This window comes from Bufo gargarizans, chromosome 1, assembly GCF_014858855.1.
Source record: "Bufo gargarizans isolate SCDJY-AF-19 chromosome 1, ASM1485885v1, whole genome shotgun sequence".
Taxonomy (NCBI): domain Eukaryota; kingdom Metazoa; phylum Chordata; class Amphibia; order Anura; family Bufonidae; genus Bufo; species Bufo gargarizans.
This window is the reverse complement of record NC_058080.1, coordinates 322,077,882-322,093,901: the sequence shown is the minus strand read 5'-3', so window position 1 is coordinate 322,093,901 and position 16,020 is coordinate 322,077,882. Positions and strand designations below refer to the sequence as shown.

General features: G+C 42.8%; 1 protein-coding gene across 1 annotated transcript in view; it reads right to left on the bottom strand.

The window, feature by feature from the left end:
- Positions 1–5,895: 5,895 nt before the first annotated feature.
- The window catches only part of MKNK2 (MAPK interacting serine/threonine kinase 2), a 126,714-nt gene continuing 116,589 nt past the window's right edge, over positions 5,896–16,020 (bottom strand). The window contains exons 14-15 of the mRNA XM_044305792.1: positions 11,563–11,606; positions 5,896–11,106 (exon numbers count right to left, since the gene is read on the bottom strand). Of these exons, the coding sequence (XP_044161727.1) occupies positions 10,857–11,106; positions 11,563–11,606 (294 nt within the window). The 3' untranslated portion in view covers positions 5,896–10,856. The remainder of the gene's footprint in view (positions 11,107–11,562; positions 11,607–16,020) is intronic.

The window sequence follows — 16,020 nt, the reverse complement described above, 5'->3', positions numbered from 1 at the left end:
TACAAATGCTGATTAGCGATACGCTAATCTGCGAATAACTGACTGCGGTGCGGTGGGCGCTAAATGATCCCTAAACTACCTAACCAAGGGGCCTAAACTATACCTAAATCCTAACGGTCAATACCAGTGGGAAAAAAAAAGTGACAGTTTGCGCTGATCACTTTTTTTCCTTTCACTAGTGATTGACAGGGGCGAGTATGTGGTGTTTGGTGTACTCACTGTGTAGCCTGCTCCTCTGCTGGATCCAACCGACGAAAAGGACCAGGCCAGCCATATAACAGATCATATTTACAAATATGATCTGCTATCTGGCTTGTCATTGTTTTTTTTTAAAAATCAGCAACCTGCCAGCCGTGATCATTGGCTGGCGGGTTGCTGACGAAATGCTCCTTGACAAAATGCCGGCCCGCGATGCGCGGGCTGGCTGTGACCGAAATCTCGCGTCTCGCGAGATGACGCACGGATGCGTCCAGGAGGAATAAATCAACCACCTCCCGGACGCATCCGTGCGTTATGCGGTCGGGAGGTGGTTAAAACCCCACCTCTAACAGAAAGCCACACCCCTTTCAAACTATTTGGAAAAATCTGTGGAAACCCTAGTTGTACCAAACTGCTTTTTAGATGGATTCTAGGCACAGACAAAATCAGAATCTTTGTGAAGGTAATCTTACTGGTGATTGTATTTGGAAGATATTCACTGTTGACACAATCTCTCATGTTTAAAGGATATGTGATTAACACAAGTCAAAGGATCATTAGAATAATAAAATTATTAACTTTTATTTTCGTTTTACAAAAATTACAATACTTCACAATTTTAGTTAAACCCTCCTTTTAGCTGCATCAGAAAGTACTGTAGTTAAAATATAGTAAAGTACTTATTTTACATATTTCTTTTATAATTAGTCGAACAAATTTGTTATTTAGAAAAAACTTATTAAAAAGGTATTTTTAATTCCACAGTGCTTTTATGCCAAACGTGCATATACTTTTGGCCATTCTGATACAAACTAGCTAAAACAATTTCTCTGCATATTTTTCATCTGAAAGTTTTCTACTCTTAAAAGCAGGATTCATAGTTTAGATGCGCCAGATGTACTCAAATTACACAACTTGAACTTAAAAGCATGTTTTAACTGAGTCTTCCCTATAAAGCATGCATGCACATTTGGCATCTGTGGTATATTCAGCCCAAACTGTACAAGAAATTCTGTGAAAACCCAACAGTAATAAATTAGTTGTTTTAGGGCGTGTCCAACATGGGACATAAGTAGTGGCAAAACCTGCAATTAAACTGCACAACTTGCCTTCTGATTTTCATGCTATGGACTTTCCTGCGCATTTGCCTCCCTACGCTTTGCAGTGTGAAATCTGCAGCATAGACATGCTGTGGATTTAAAATCCACATGTCATGATTGATTTTACCCTTTTCAATAGGGAGAAATGAGGCAAAACTGCTGCCTGTTTTTCAGGATTTACGTCTCATGTGGACATTCCATCAATGTTTGGAACCCAACATTTGTCAGTTACTAAGCCCTGAGTACATAATAAAATAAACAGATTCAATACATTTTAAAACCTTTATAAAGCTAAAATATAAGAATCTGACAACTATGGTTTTATTGAGTTATTTCACAGTCCAAGCTACTTTAATGCCTACCTGCAAACCCAAAAAGGTAGGAAAGAGGATTTCAGAAATAACTAAAAAAACTCTAATGCCCGCCCCCCCCCCCCCCCCCGCCAATTAGGCAAATATAACAATTTTATTTCAACTTTCTCCAGCATTGTTCTCTGCAGGCCGAACCAGTCCTCCTTCCACTGCTTAGATAGAAAACTGTAGCCAATCACAGTTCTCAGGGGGTAGACCACTGAGGACAGTGATGGGTTGCAGCAGCCACATGCCGTATGCCAGCACTTCAATGCATAAAAAAAAAAATTGTAAAAGCATGGAGTAATGTCGCAGAAGTTGGGCGCTTGTCTAAGATTTTAAATTATAATAATACGGTGCTAAAAGTAAACTGTAAAACAATGCACCCAACACTGCAAGTAAACCAAACATTTGTTAGGGTGGTGTCACAATTTGTCAGCTTTTTTTTTTTTCCTTTTACAAAGTTCAGAAGTTGATCCAGCAGGAGGAAGTCCTTCCTTTATATTTCTCATTTCTTTGCTACCCACATCCAACTTTGGCTTAAAATAAATAAATAAAAAACTTCCATAAAAGCTGATAGACATTCCTTGACCCTAAGTTCACACCTGAGCGTTTTACAGCGCGTTCAAACGCGCTGTAAAACGCTCAACACGTGAAAACCAATGCTTCCCTATGGCCCTGGTTCACACTTGAGAGTTTTACAGCGCGTTTGAACGCCCGACGCATAAACAAGTTCTTGAGCTTTTTTTGGGGCGTTTGTCGCGCGTTTTGGCCATAGACTCATTGGACAACACTGCAGTCAATCACACAAACGCGTGTCAAACACGTGTTTACTATTGCAAAAAACACGCAACAAATACGCGCGTAAAACGCGCGTCTCAGAAACGCTCAGGTGTGAACCCAGGGTAAGGGGATACATTTGAAGGGCCGATATCAGCATTTCACAGCCCTTACTCTAATGATAGTTCCTAAAATTGTGCAGTTTTCACACTGGCCACTAAGCCCAGTAATAGGGTAGATTCTGGCTCATCTATATGGAGATATTATCTTTCATAGTAATCCTGCCATTTATTAATCAGACAGCTGCTGAAAAGTTACCTGTAAAGAATGGAGTGAGATTAGTCTTAGTGGTCAGTACAAAGATGGCAGGATTAGGATTTTAGTTTTTATATATAAAAGTGGAAATCTGGAAAAGTGAAAAGAAAATTTGATTTAAATAATGTTCCTGATGACATTCCTTTTAAGTTGTCATTTTCCAAATCTGTAGATACACTTAATGTGGAGCTAAACACACAAATTTTAGTTGGGAAAACGAATCATCTATCGCAGTTTGATAACACTGCATCAAAAATTCTTAATTTAAGACAAAAGTTATCAATAATTCAAATGTACCTATACATTCAGCTACACTTCATTAAAACAGATTATAAACAGGCTAAAAAATATTTCAAACTTCTAATTTTTTTTAAACTTTACCCTGAAGTTCACCACTGTTTAAATATGGATTCCCCACCACTGCTCCCATCTGTACCTGGGCTGCTCTGCTAAAGCCTGGCATAGATGGGCTATAACAGGGCTGGCACAGACAGGAAAAAGCAATGTGCTATGTGATCTCCAGCCCAGCGCTTGCTCTGCTAATAGCCTGCAACAATGTGGTATGCAGGTTATTAGAGCTGAGCGAGTGCAGAGCAGGAGCTCAATATAGCATATGCCTCCTCTTGCCCACACCCACTTTGTTAAGCCTGACAGCCCATCTATACCAGGCTTTAGCAGCACTGGTATTGGCAGGGGATGCACCAGTCTGCACAATACGGCCTAAAAAAAACAAAAAAAGAACATTTATAAAAGTACATTAGAAATTGGCTTTTGCAACTTGTGACTTGGCATTTTTACACCACTCCAGTTTTGTAATGTGGGTGTAGTTGGCTATGTTAATGAGTTTCACTCGACATTTGACATTGAGACTTTAAGTCACAAAAAACTGGCAATCTTACTCCAGTAGGAGTGTGGAGTAGGAAAACTGAAGTAGCTTCCGTAGACAAATATGTTAAGTCTAATAAGACAAATTTATCAAATATCAAGACATTTGATCAATGTGGCATAAAGTACTCCAAGGGTAGCGTTTTTCTTTTCCAACATAGAGTTCCGTCCTAGGGGCTTTATACTCGAAAAGAACTGATCAGTTTTAGACTAATGCATTCTGAATGGAGAGCAATCCGTTCAGGATGCATCAGGATGTCTTGCAATATGGATACTGTTCATTTGGATACTGCAATGCTGAATCAGTCCTTCCGGTCTGCTCATGCGCAGACCTTTAAAGATGTGAAAAAAATAAAATATATAGAAACAATATGACAAATTGACAAACCGATCTATTTTTGCAATGCATTTGTGAGACTGATCCGCATCAGTCTACAAATGTTGTCTGTTTGCATAGAGATTGCCGGATCACTCTGCCGCAAGTGTGAAAGTACCCTTTAACAGACTCCAAATTTTCCCCTCAGATTCCCCCCATATGTATTTTTTTTTTAGGAGGACACTGTCATGGGGGGAGATCTGTGGATGCCGGACACTGTCATGGGGGGAGATCTGTGGATGCCGGACACTGTCATGGGGGGAGATCTGTGGATGCCGGACACTGTCATGGGGGGAGATCTGTGGATGCCGGACACTGTCATGGGGGGAGATCTGTGGATGCCGGACACTGTCATGGGGGGAGATCTGTGGATGCCGGACACTGTCATGGGGGGAGATCTGTGGATGCCGGACACTGTCATGGGGGGAGATCTGTGGATGCCGGACACTGTCATGGGGGGAGATCTGTGGATGCCGGACACTGTCATGGGGGGAGATCTGTGGATGCCGGACACTGTCATGGGGGGAGATCTGTGGATGCCGGACACTGTCATGGGGGGAGATCTGTGGATGCCGGACACTGTCATGGGGGGAGATCTGTGGATGCCGGACACTGTCATGGGGGGAGATCTGTGGATGCCGGACACTGTCATGGGGGGAGATCTGTGGATGCCGGACACTGTCATGGGGGGAGATCTGTGGATGCCGGACACTGTCATGGGGGGAGATCTGTGGATGCCGGACACTGTCATGGGGGGAGATCTGTGGATGCCGGACACTGTCATGGGGGGAGATCTGTGGATGCCGGACACTGTCATGGGGGGAGATCTGTGGATGCCGGACACTGTCATGGGGGGAGATCTGTGGATGCCGGACACTGTCATGGGGGGAGATCTGTGGATGCCGGACACTGTCATGGGGGGAGATCTGTGGATGCCGGACACTGTCATGGGGGGAGATCTGTGGATGCCGGACACTGTCATGGGGGGAGATCTGTGGATGCCGGACACTGTCATGGGGGGAGATCTGTGGATGCCGGACACTGTCATGGGGGGAGATCTGTGGATGCCGGACACTGTCATGGGGGGGGGGATCTGTGGATGACGAACACTGTTATGGGGGGGGGGGGGGGGGGATCTGTGGATGACGGACACGGTTACGGGGGATCTGTGGATGGCACTGTTATACATGTCATCCACAGACCCTCCCAGCCCATAACTGTGCCATCCACAGATCCCCCGCCGCTCCAGTATACTAAAATAATATGTCTTATTCAATTAATAGTTATTAAATATGCCTCTTTATTTTTAATAGTACCTTAAATCCTAAGCGCTTCAGTACAATGCCGGCAGGCCGGGCGGTCGGCACGTCACTCACTGACGTCACTTGCCTGCGCCGCCTGCTTCATTCATAAAGTAGGCAGCGCAGGCACGTGACATCAGGGAGTTACGCTGCTGCCCGGCCTGCATTCTACTGAAGCGCTTAGGATTTAAGGTACTATTAGGCATAAAGGGGCATATTTAATAACCATTAATTGAATATGACATATTATATTAGTATACCGGAGCGGCGGGGCTATAGTACAGCGACTGCACCGCCCCGCCGCTATTGCCGGCCCCAGCTCCTCCTCCCAGTCCCTCCGAGTCCACGCTCGCTTTACAGCGCAGCTTGCGATGTAAAACTGACAGCATTCGCCGTATAAGACGCAGGGGCATTTTCCCCCCATTTTGGGGGGAGAAAAAGTGCGTTTTATACGGCGAAAAATACGGTACTTCATCTGTAAGGTAAGCCTTTTCATTTACATAGGTAAAGTGGATGCAAAAAACACCATATAAAAGTTTGGATTCCAATACCTAAATCCAACACCGCAGTGATACAATGAAAGATTCCAATCTGGCAAAAAATGCTTTGATTTATTTTCATTTTCTGAAGTGGACCATTTTAGCGATTCATAATAAAGCACAACATGTAAATCAATCAAATGAAGAGCCTCTGCCCTAACACAGCAATAACATGAGACTGTTCAAACCTCTTACTTGCACTAAGGCACTTATATCATTTAGCAAATACTGTATCCTTTAGTTAACAATGCAGCAGAGGATACTGCGACACCACAGAATTGCTATGAATTTCTCACCTATACTTCTGCATGGTTCTGTGTGAGACAGCAATCAAACATTACAGACTGGGCCTGGAAAGGAGTCACGGCCACCAGAGAAGAGTCATGGTTATTCACAGTCTTCTACCTAGTTTTCTCCCTTTCTCTAGGAGAGAACTGCCAATCAGCAAATGAGCGGTGCGAGCAGGAGATTATGAATAACCATGACTCTTCTCAGGTAGATTTGACTCTTTAGGACTGGGCTGCAACCACTTTTAGCTGATGTGCGACACCACTGAAATCAGCATTTCTGTCACTACTTTATACTGCCCTCAGTACGGTCAGTATAAAGTTGACGACAGGTTCCCTTTAAGTTATTCCCTGTCAACAGGATCCAGACCTGCAACAAATCAGCTCATAGGCAGGGGTGTTGGACTACCTGATCTGATACTGATGGCCTTTCCTAAAGGTAAGCAGTCCATATTAAAATCCTGGACAACCCCCTTAAAAAAAAAAAAAAAAAAAAAACACCACTTTAGAATGTGCCTCCATGGTAACTTTCTTAAAAAAAAATACCAAAAAATTAAAGTAAGTGATCTCCCAGTTATTCCCATCCATATTCTATTTGTTTAGAACACTTTTATGCAAGTTTTTAGTGGCATTTTCTTATTTCCCATCTTTGCTATAAAAACACCAGATCCAGCTTTTTTTTTTCTACTCGCGTTTATGTTCAATGTGGAATTTGTGTTTCAGACTTTTCAAAAATGTAGCATGCTCTAGCTAATGTTTTACTAATGTGTTGCCGCCAAAAACATAAGTGGCACATCTAGGGTTTCTACATGTTCCAACCCCCACCCAACCCTAATTTTAGAGTGGAAAAGAAAAACAAAACACAGTACCTTGCAAGTATAGAAACCGAAGGAGATTTGAACACTCAACTGACAGAGGTCTGAGATCTTAAATAGCCTGCTAGGGTTCAGTCTTATTCAAAATCATTGTTTGGAAAGGCCAAGTGATGCAAATTTCAATGCTTTATAAATACCCAGACTCCTAACTGTCCTAAAAAACTGCAGGGGTTCTTCATGGCTAAGCAGCTGTATAACAAAATAAAAATCCTTGAGGCCCACACAGCAGGAGAAGGCTATAAGATAGCAAAGCATTTTCAGGTTGCCACTTCCTCAGTTTGAAATGCAATTAAGAAATGGCAGTTAACGTAAACAGTGGAGGTCATGAGAAGGTCTGGAAGACCAAGAAAAATTTCAGTCAAAGCTGCTTGTGGGATTGCTAGAAAGGCAAATTAGAACCCCAGCTTGACTGCAAAAGATCTTCAGGAAGATTTGGCAGACTCTGGAGTTGTGGTACACTGTTCAACACCAGCACAAATATCGCCTTGACAGACAAGTTGTATCACAAGAAAACCTCCCATGCATCCTCACCACAAAATTCAGCATCAGAAGTTGCAAAACATCTGAACAAGCATAGGGGATTTTGGAAACAAGTCATGTGAGGGTAAAATAGAACTCTTTGGCAACAATGAGCAAAAAGGTATGTTTTAAGAAAAATGGGCACCGAATTTCATGAAAATAACACCTCTCCGACCATTAAGCATGGGAGTGCAGCAATCGTGCTTTTTGTTGCAGCCAATGGCACAAAGAACAATTAACTGGTAGAGGGAAGAATGGATTCAATGAAATTCCAGCAAATTCTGGAAGCAGACAAAAAAAAAAAAAAAGTTAGAGGATGGCTTCAACAAATGGACAATGATCCTAAACATGCCTCAAAATCCACAACAGACTACATCAAAAGGCGCAAGCTGAAGGCTTTAGCATAGTCCTCAGTCCCTTGATCACTGAAAAACTCTCGATAGACTCAAAAGAGCAGCGCATACAAGACGGCCCAGGAATCTCACAGCCGTGGAAGAATGGATGAAAATCCCTTGAACAAGACCTGAAATACTCTTGACCGGCTACAAAAAGCTTTTAAAAACTGATTCTTAAGGGGTGCTAATTGGTACTAACCATGCAGAGTGCCAACATTTTAGCTTTGCAGCCTTTTCCTTTTTTGTTATTTTGAAAATGCTAAAGATTTAAGAAAGTTTTTGCTTAAAATATAAAGGAAATGCGTCATTTTTAACTTAATGCCTTTTGGAGATCATTTAATCTTTAACTTACCAAACTGTTCACAATAACAGTCATTTTGACCAGGGGTGCCCTAACTTTTGCATGTCACTGTAGATACTTTATTATGGTCTCTTCAGATTCCCTCTCAGAACTTCCATCTACATGTCTGGTGTTGGTCAGAAGAGTCTAAAGAACATTTTTATTGGCTGGCCTGCTCAAATAGTAGAAACAATTCACTGCCGCCTATGTACGCGATCTGTGAGTTGGAACATCTTCTGAGTGTGTGGCTACCAGCAATACATAGGAGCGCTATTATGACAGCAGGGGACATAATATACTAGTAATATCTAGGCAAGAACCATTAAAAATTACTTCAACAGAAAAGTAATATTCACGGACCAGCACCTTTTAAGAAAAAGGGGGGAGGAGAAAAAGCTATAATAGCAAAACCTGGTAGAAAATAAAAATGATTTCATACAACTGAGAAACTTGCTATATTCATATACTAGAATGGCACAGGAAAGTTTAGCAGTTTGAAATTTCAGTTTTGCTGTTGTGACTAAGGATTTGCATAAAACATTGTTCCAATACTGTACGGAGCAGGAGCTCTGTACAGTATTAGAATGTATTAGCTCCGATGAGCCCAAGTTATTGCTTCGCAGTCTTAAGACTTCAGGTAATATCAAATTAATTTGTACTGTAAAAAACTATTCCATAATCTCTGGTTCAGGAAATGTTTTTTACAGTACAAATTAAAGGTTCTTAGAAGGTAGAGACTGTCTAAAACCTATCTAGGACGTACAATTCTTAAGATAGTCCCAAAAAATGTTATAGCCAATAGGAGCTTGCAGCTTCACACATCTTCTGGCTTTTTATTTAACTGCAATAGAGGTTTTCCTCATGAATATTTGTGCCCCTCCCCCACTCTGCAAAGGGAGTGAATAAAAGTGCTACCCTGAGTGCTGGTATACTCAGCATGTTGCACGAGTAAGACTACAAGTTCCAGATGTACAATGACACTGCTAATACACAGGATCTTCTCCCTACCTGTTCTTATGCAATGCTATGCAGAACTCCTCCAGTCTGTCAGCTCTGTGTATGCAGGATGGGGGGGGGGGGGAATCCTGTGTCTCTTCACTGCCTGAAGCTTCTCACAAAAGGTCACAATTAAGGGGTCACTTAAGGGGACAGGGTACTGTGCAGGGGGGGGGGGGGGGAGGTGTCACTGTTAAGGAAGCAGTCTGCTGTGGATGTCACTATTAAGGATGGTAGGGCAGTCACTAAGGGGATGGGGCACTGTGGGGGTCACTGTTAAGGTGGCAGGGTGCTATGCAGGGTCAATGGGGAGATCATAAGGGGGGACACTGGATATCTTAACCACACAAACATTAAATGAAATGGTGAAAATATACCAGTGCGAAGTCTGCTCATTCTGCTAGTATTCATTAAAAATGGCGGCTACGTCAAAATACTTTTGCATAATGCTGCAGTCTTGCCTACAAGTCCCAGGACCTTGTGATGTCACATCCTGCTTTCAGACTTTCAAACATTTGATTAAATTAATTAGGTTTCATTTCCTAATATAAAAGGGCTTAAAGAATAGCTAACAGATCTATGCATTTGCTAGTAGTTTAATTTTTTTGCCAAGTGTAACCCATATGACAATCAAGTGACCAAGTGATGTAAAAAGTACTTTAAGCTTAATGAGTCTAATATTCTATGCTCCTATGGAGGAGGTGGGGGATCTAGTGGGAGGAATAAAGGGTTGCTGAGGGAGTTTCCATCTACAGAGGAAGGACAGAAACTTTCCTGACTAGTACACAAGTATAAGGACAGAATGGTTAGTCCCAAGACTAAAGATGCACTGAGAATAAAGATGTACATTTCTGTATAAACTAAGCATCTAAAAAGGCTGAACATCTATTTGAAAACAAAAACGAACATGGGAGCAGTTCTGTTACCTTGTACAGAGGAGAAAAAGGAAATGGGGTGCCATTTATCTTTGCCTAGAAAGAATGCCACTTTAGTCTATGGACTGTGTCTAGTTTTACAGGGCTGTCTCAACAGGGCTGTCTCAACAGAGCAGACAAAACAAATGACAACCTAAGATTTCCCCACAACCTATACAAAGATATAAAAAATGCTTTGCACAGAATATACATTCCCCTAGACTGAACACAATTTTACAGTCATTGCCCCCTTTCATAGTTTTGCCAATTTCAAAATTTTAGTACACCCATATACCTGTAACTATGATATACCCGTGTTGTAAGTGTTGCTTTGAACAACACTGGCTCTAAGCATGATACAAAATAAGTGCGTGAACATTTTAAAGGTTTTGACCAACCTCAAACATACAAAAAGTAATCCTTTAAATGAGACTTCTGCCAAAAATCTGTCAGTTTGCATTTTCAAACAAGCAGACTTAACAGCCAGATATTTGATTTGGAGGCAATTTCTAGTGCCTAAAATCTTTTTTTAGAGTGCACCTCAAGAGTTCACCATATTCTGTTTTATAGTCAAATATCAGACTGCTGCACAGCCAGAGGTCGAAAAGGAAAAAAAAAAAAAAAAAAAAAGGAGACAATCATTCTGTCATTGCTTAGTCATACACTTTTTTTTTTTAGACGTAAACTCAGTCATTCACAATAAGAAGGGAGCCTAGGTTAGGAGGAGAGATACCCCTTCTGCTTCCCTGTTGTCTCCTCATCGCCAACTTTGATTCAGAAGGAGGAGAAAGTTTAGTGGAGCAAGAGGTAGCTTTAACCATGATAGGGCATGAAGAAGAGTCTGCTTCTTGTTCTTCCTCTTCACGCTCCATCAGCTGGCGGTTCATTGCTATAGCTTCAGCAGCAAATGATGTAAGATCTTTGGCACTACTGTTCCTAAAAGAGCAAGGCAACAATTTAGTTAAACTATTGATTTACATTTTATTTAAATTTAATAATCCCACAACAGGCAGTTTCAACAGTTCACTGAAGTATAGTATCTTAGTCCATTACCCTATTATGCTTTTCTGCATACGGTCTCCAAGTGAAAATGGCCCACAATTACTAATGTGGATGTTCCTAGATTCTGGTTTAACTGCAGAGCTATTTGGTGCATGCAGAGTTAAATTATCTGTGGCTTAAAATTGTGCTACAATTCTGGTACAGTCCTCTTCTCTCAAAGAAAGCAAACCAATAGCCATGCACCAAATTTATTTCCAGTCCAAACCACTGATAAGTTTGGTACACAGCTAGACAACATTGTCTATAATTTTAAATCTATTGTGTCAAGTATATCTACAATGTTTTTACCATTTATAAATCAAGTCCCAATGTAAAACAATTAACACTCACCTTTGTAGAATAATAGGAGTTGGGAGTGTATTCTCTGGTGCACACTAAAAAAAAAAATATATATATATTATTTATATCTATCCATATATACACACACAAATGACTTCTATTTTCTAGGAGTCCAACATGACAGTACTACAGAGTAGATTTTCTAGGTCTCTGGGATAAGTACAGGTGAAATTCGAAAAATTAGAATATCGTGCAAAATTCATTTATTTCAGTAATGCAACTTAAAAAGGGTGAAACTAATATATTAGATACTCAGTACATGCAAAGCGAGATATTTCAAGTCTTTCTTTGTTATAATTTGGTTGATTATGGCTTACAGCTTATGAAAACCCAAAGTCACAATTTTGAGGTACCATTTGCTCAAGGGGTATGGATTAATTAGGTGACTAGTGTCACACTTTGAGCCTAGAATAAGAATTATCTATTGGCTGTAGCGGAAGCAGCTATAGGTAGAAAAGCTGAATCTAATTTTAAAGGGATTCAGTCACCTCGTTTTAGGTTATAGAGATGCGGACATGCACGGCTAGATCGCCACTAGCATGTCCGCAATATACAGGGGCAGACACTGGCAGCAGAGGGCCCCTGTGCAAAGAATGTGCCTGGGCACCCCAACCACACAAATAAACATGGGCCATAGGTAAAGATTAATACAATGAGGAGTGGCAGCAGAAGGGACCCCAATTTGTCATCTTCCCCTAATCCTACAGGAGAGGAAGGGGTGATCAGTCACATCAAAGATAGTAGAGACCCTTCAGATACTGTGCCCCCCTCACAGTAGTTCTGTCCAGATATGTGCCCCCCCCCTCACAGTAGTTCTGTCCAGATATGTGCCCCCCCCCCTCACAGTAGTTCTGTCCAGATATGTGCCCCCCCCCTCACAGTAGTTCTGTCCAGATATGTGCCCCCCCCCCTCACAGTAGTTCTGTCCAGATATGTGCCCCCCCCCCCTCACAGTAGTTCTGTCCAGATATGTGCCCCCCCCCCCTCACAGTAGTTCTGTCCAGATATGTGCCCCCCCCCCACAGTAGTTCTGTCCAGATATGTGCCCCCCCCCCACAGTAGTTCTGTCCAGATATGTGCCCCCCCCCCTCACAGTAGTTCTGTCCAGATATGTGCCCCCCCCCCCTCACAGTAGTTCTGTCCAGATATGTGCCCCCCCCCTCACAGTAGTTCTGTCCAGATATGTGCCCCCCCCTCACAGTAGTTCTGTCCAGATATGTGCCCCCCCCCCCCCACAGTAGTTCTGTCCAGATATGTGCCCCCCCCCCTCACAGTAGTTCTGTCCAGATGTGCCCCCCCCTCACAGTAGTTCTGTCCAGATATTGTACCCCCTTCACATTAGCTATGGCCAGATATGTGCTCCTTAGAGCTGCCGACGCACTACGTCCTGAGACTGAAGTCAGATAGTAAGGTGGGCCCCTTCTACATGCTGGATGGTGTGATGATGAATGGTGAAGCGGGCGGCTCTCGGCTTCACCATTACAATCCGCTGTCTGTGCGTCCTGTAGATGCATAGACAGCTTAATTGGAGGGCCCCCTCCCACTCTGGGCCCCTGTGCAGCTGAATGTCCGCCCCCGGGCAATATACCTGTCCTATAGGGCTGTGTTCTTTAGTAAAAAAATAAAAATATAAATTATTTTAGAGATATGTAAATGAGCCTTGTAAGGTGCCCAAGGGGCTGTACTAACCTTCTTGGTGCCCAGTCACACCCCCCTGTGAAGGAGCCCAGCACCGCCTGCATTCTCCGAATCTCCTCCTTTCTTCCCAGTTAGATTGCAGTAATCTCGCTATGAGCGAGCGCAGTTCCTTCCCCGAGGCTGATGCCAGCACAGGGGAGGAACACTACACTGGCACAGCGCATCGCGAGATTACAGCAATCTAACTGTGAAGAAAGGAGGAGATTCTGAGGACTCAGGCAGTGCTGGGCTCCTTTGCAGGGGGGTGTGGCTGGGCACCAAGAAGGTTAGTACAGCCCCTTGGGCACCTTACAAGGCTCATTTACAGATCTCCAAAATTAATTTTTTAAGCTAAATAAAAAAAGGACACAGCCCTATAGGACAGGTATATTGCGGCCATGCTACCGGTGGTCTAGCCGTGCATGTCCGCACCTCTATAACCCAAAACAAGGTATCAACCCCTTTAAGTTTATTTTATCCTCTAGGATGCTGAGGTAGGACGCCCTATTCAAAAGTGCCTGCGTCTATCTAATGCGCAAAAGATAATGACCACTAGGCAAACAGTTTTGAGGGACAAGAACTTGAGGTATTCCCATCACATACAATGGGAGCATATCACTAGGATATGCCCCCATTGTCTGACAGCTGCGGGTCCCAACTTTGGGACCTGCAGCAGTCAGACAAGCGGAGCGGAGAGAGAGTGGTGACTGGGAAACCCGGTGTCCATCCATGACCAAGCGCTGCTCCCATTTCAGTGTGCCCCATAGAAATGATTCCTTTATATGGGGCAGACTGAAATGGCCAAGCCAGCGCTCTACTTTTTCGTAGGCCCCATTGAAATGAATGGAGTGCAGCTGCACATGCGCAGTGTGCCCTCCATTCATTTCCCACTCAGTTCTCATCGTAGGTGCAGGTCCCAGAGAAGGGGACAATTGGGGCATAGCTTAGCATTATGCCCTCATTGTATGTGATGGGAAAACCCCTTTAAAAACGTACGCACTCCAGATCTCAAAAAGGTATACCAGGATGTCTGAAATCTTGGGAGGAAATTGATCTGGATGTTTAGAGTCAAACTATGAAGAACGTTTTCCAAACCTCCTTGTAAATAGCTGAGGCAACTTCTTTGCAGTTCTTCTGTAATGCAGAAATTACTTTGTCAGAAATGCCCTGAGTCTTCAGAATTTCCCTTTTAAGATCCAAGTGGTTAATTTTAACTCTTGGACCACTGAATCGCGACGTGGACCCTGAAAAAGGAGATCCTTTTTGGGGGAAGAAACATGGGATCTTTGAACGAAGACCGTAATAATCCAATGGAGGTGGACCCCCATTATTATATTGGATCATTCTTTTACAGAAAGAAGTCTTCACTCACCTTCCTGGCATCAAGGCAATCCTTGGTTACCTCTTTTGCTGGGGTTGAAAAGGAAACCTCTGTCATTGCCACCTTTTGAGGTAAAGCAATCTTCAGGTATTCCCTTGGCCTCTACCAGGGCTCTGTTAACACCCTGGTATCTGAAAGGACAGTATTCTTTTGATTTTACCCCCCAAAAACTTTATCAGCCACTTTCTCTAACTTTTCCAGAACCATCACAAAGATATAGGCTCCTGAGAAGGGGATGGAACACGACACTTTTGATGGGACAGCACCTGACTGATTTTCAACCAGAGCATGTTTGGCTACATTGGACAGGACTCTTGCTGTGAATCGGACATATCCTGCAAAAGCATCCACCATGAATGCTGTGGCCATATTTAGCATGGGAACGGAGTCAGGATCTCTTGTATGAATGTCTTAATCCTTAGATATTCTCAAACTGGCTTAGCCAGAAAAAAAAAAGCTTCAGAGGCAGCAGCCACATTAGGCTACTTTCACCCTTGCGTTTTGTGCGGATCAGTCATGGACAGATCAGTTTAGATAATACAACAGTCTGCATCCGTTCAGAAAGGATCCAATTGTATTATCTTTCACATAGCCAAGATGGATCAGTCTTTAATACCACTGAAAGTCAATGGAGGATGGATCAGTTTTCTATTGTGCCAAATTGTGTCAGTGAAAACTGATCCCCATTGACTTGCATTGTGTGCTAGGACGGATCAGTTCAGTTTCATCAGACGGACACCAAAACGTTGCAAGCGTTTGGTGTCAGTCTCCAAAGCAGAATGGAGACTGAACTGATGCATTATGAGCGGATTCATTTCCATTCAGGATGCATTAAGGGAAAAACTAATCTGTTTTGGACTGCTTGTGAGGGCCTTGAACGGATCTCACAAACGGAAAGCCAAAACACGAGTGTGAAAGTAGCCTAAGTGTTAAATAAGGCAGAAGAGGAATGATTCCCAAGTTATTTTCAGACCATTGGCTTTCCAGTTCATAGTGTCTGAGAGGAGTCCTCAAAGGGAACAGAAGTCTTCTTGACCTTTTTGGCAACTGGAACATCAAGGTTTGGCATTTAAGCCCATAGGTTAGTCTGCCGTGTTGAATGCCAAGCAGTTACTAAAATCTTGGAAGATAATCTCTTCTGAGTAAGAATTTACAGGAAATACCTTCCTCATTTTTACTCTTTAATCCCCAAATATCTTGTCTTGTGTCGATCTTGGTTGCTGCACCCCCTTAACATTCATGGTTTCTCTCACTGCTGATTGTAGAGAATCTCTGCCTTCTGCAGAGAATATTCTTTCCCTTATCCGCTGTGATGGATGCTGAGACTTCCTCTCCCCATTACAAACTTGCCCTTTGAGACATAATGCAGTCTGCATCAACATCAGAGTCAG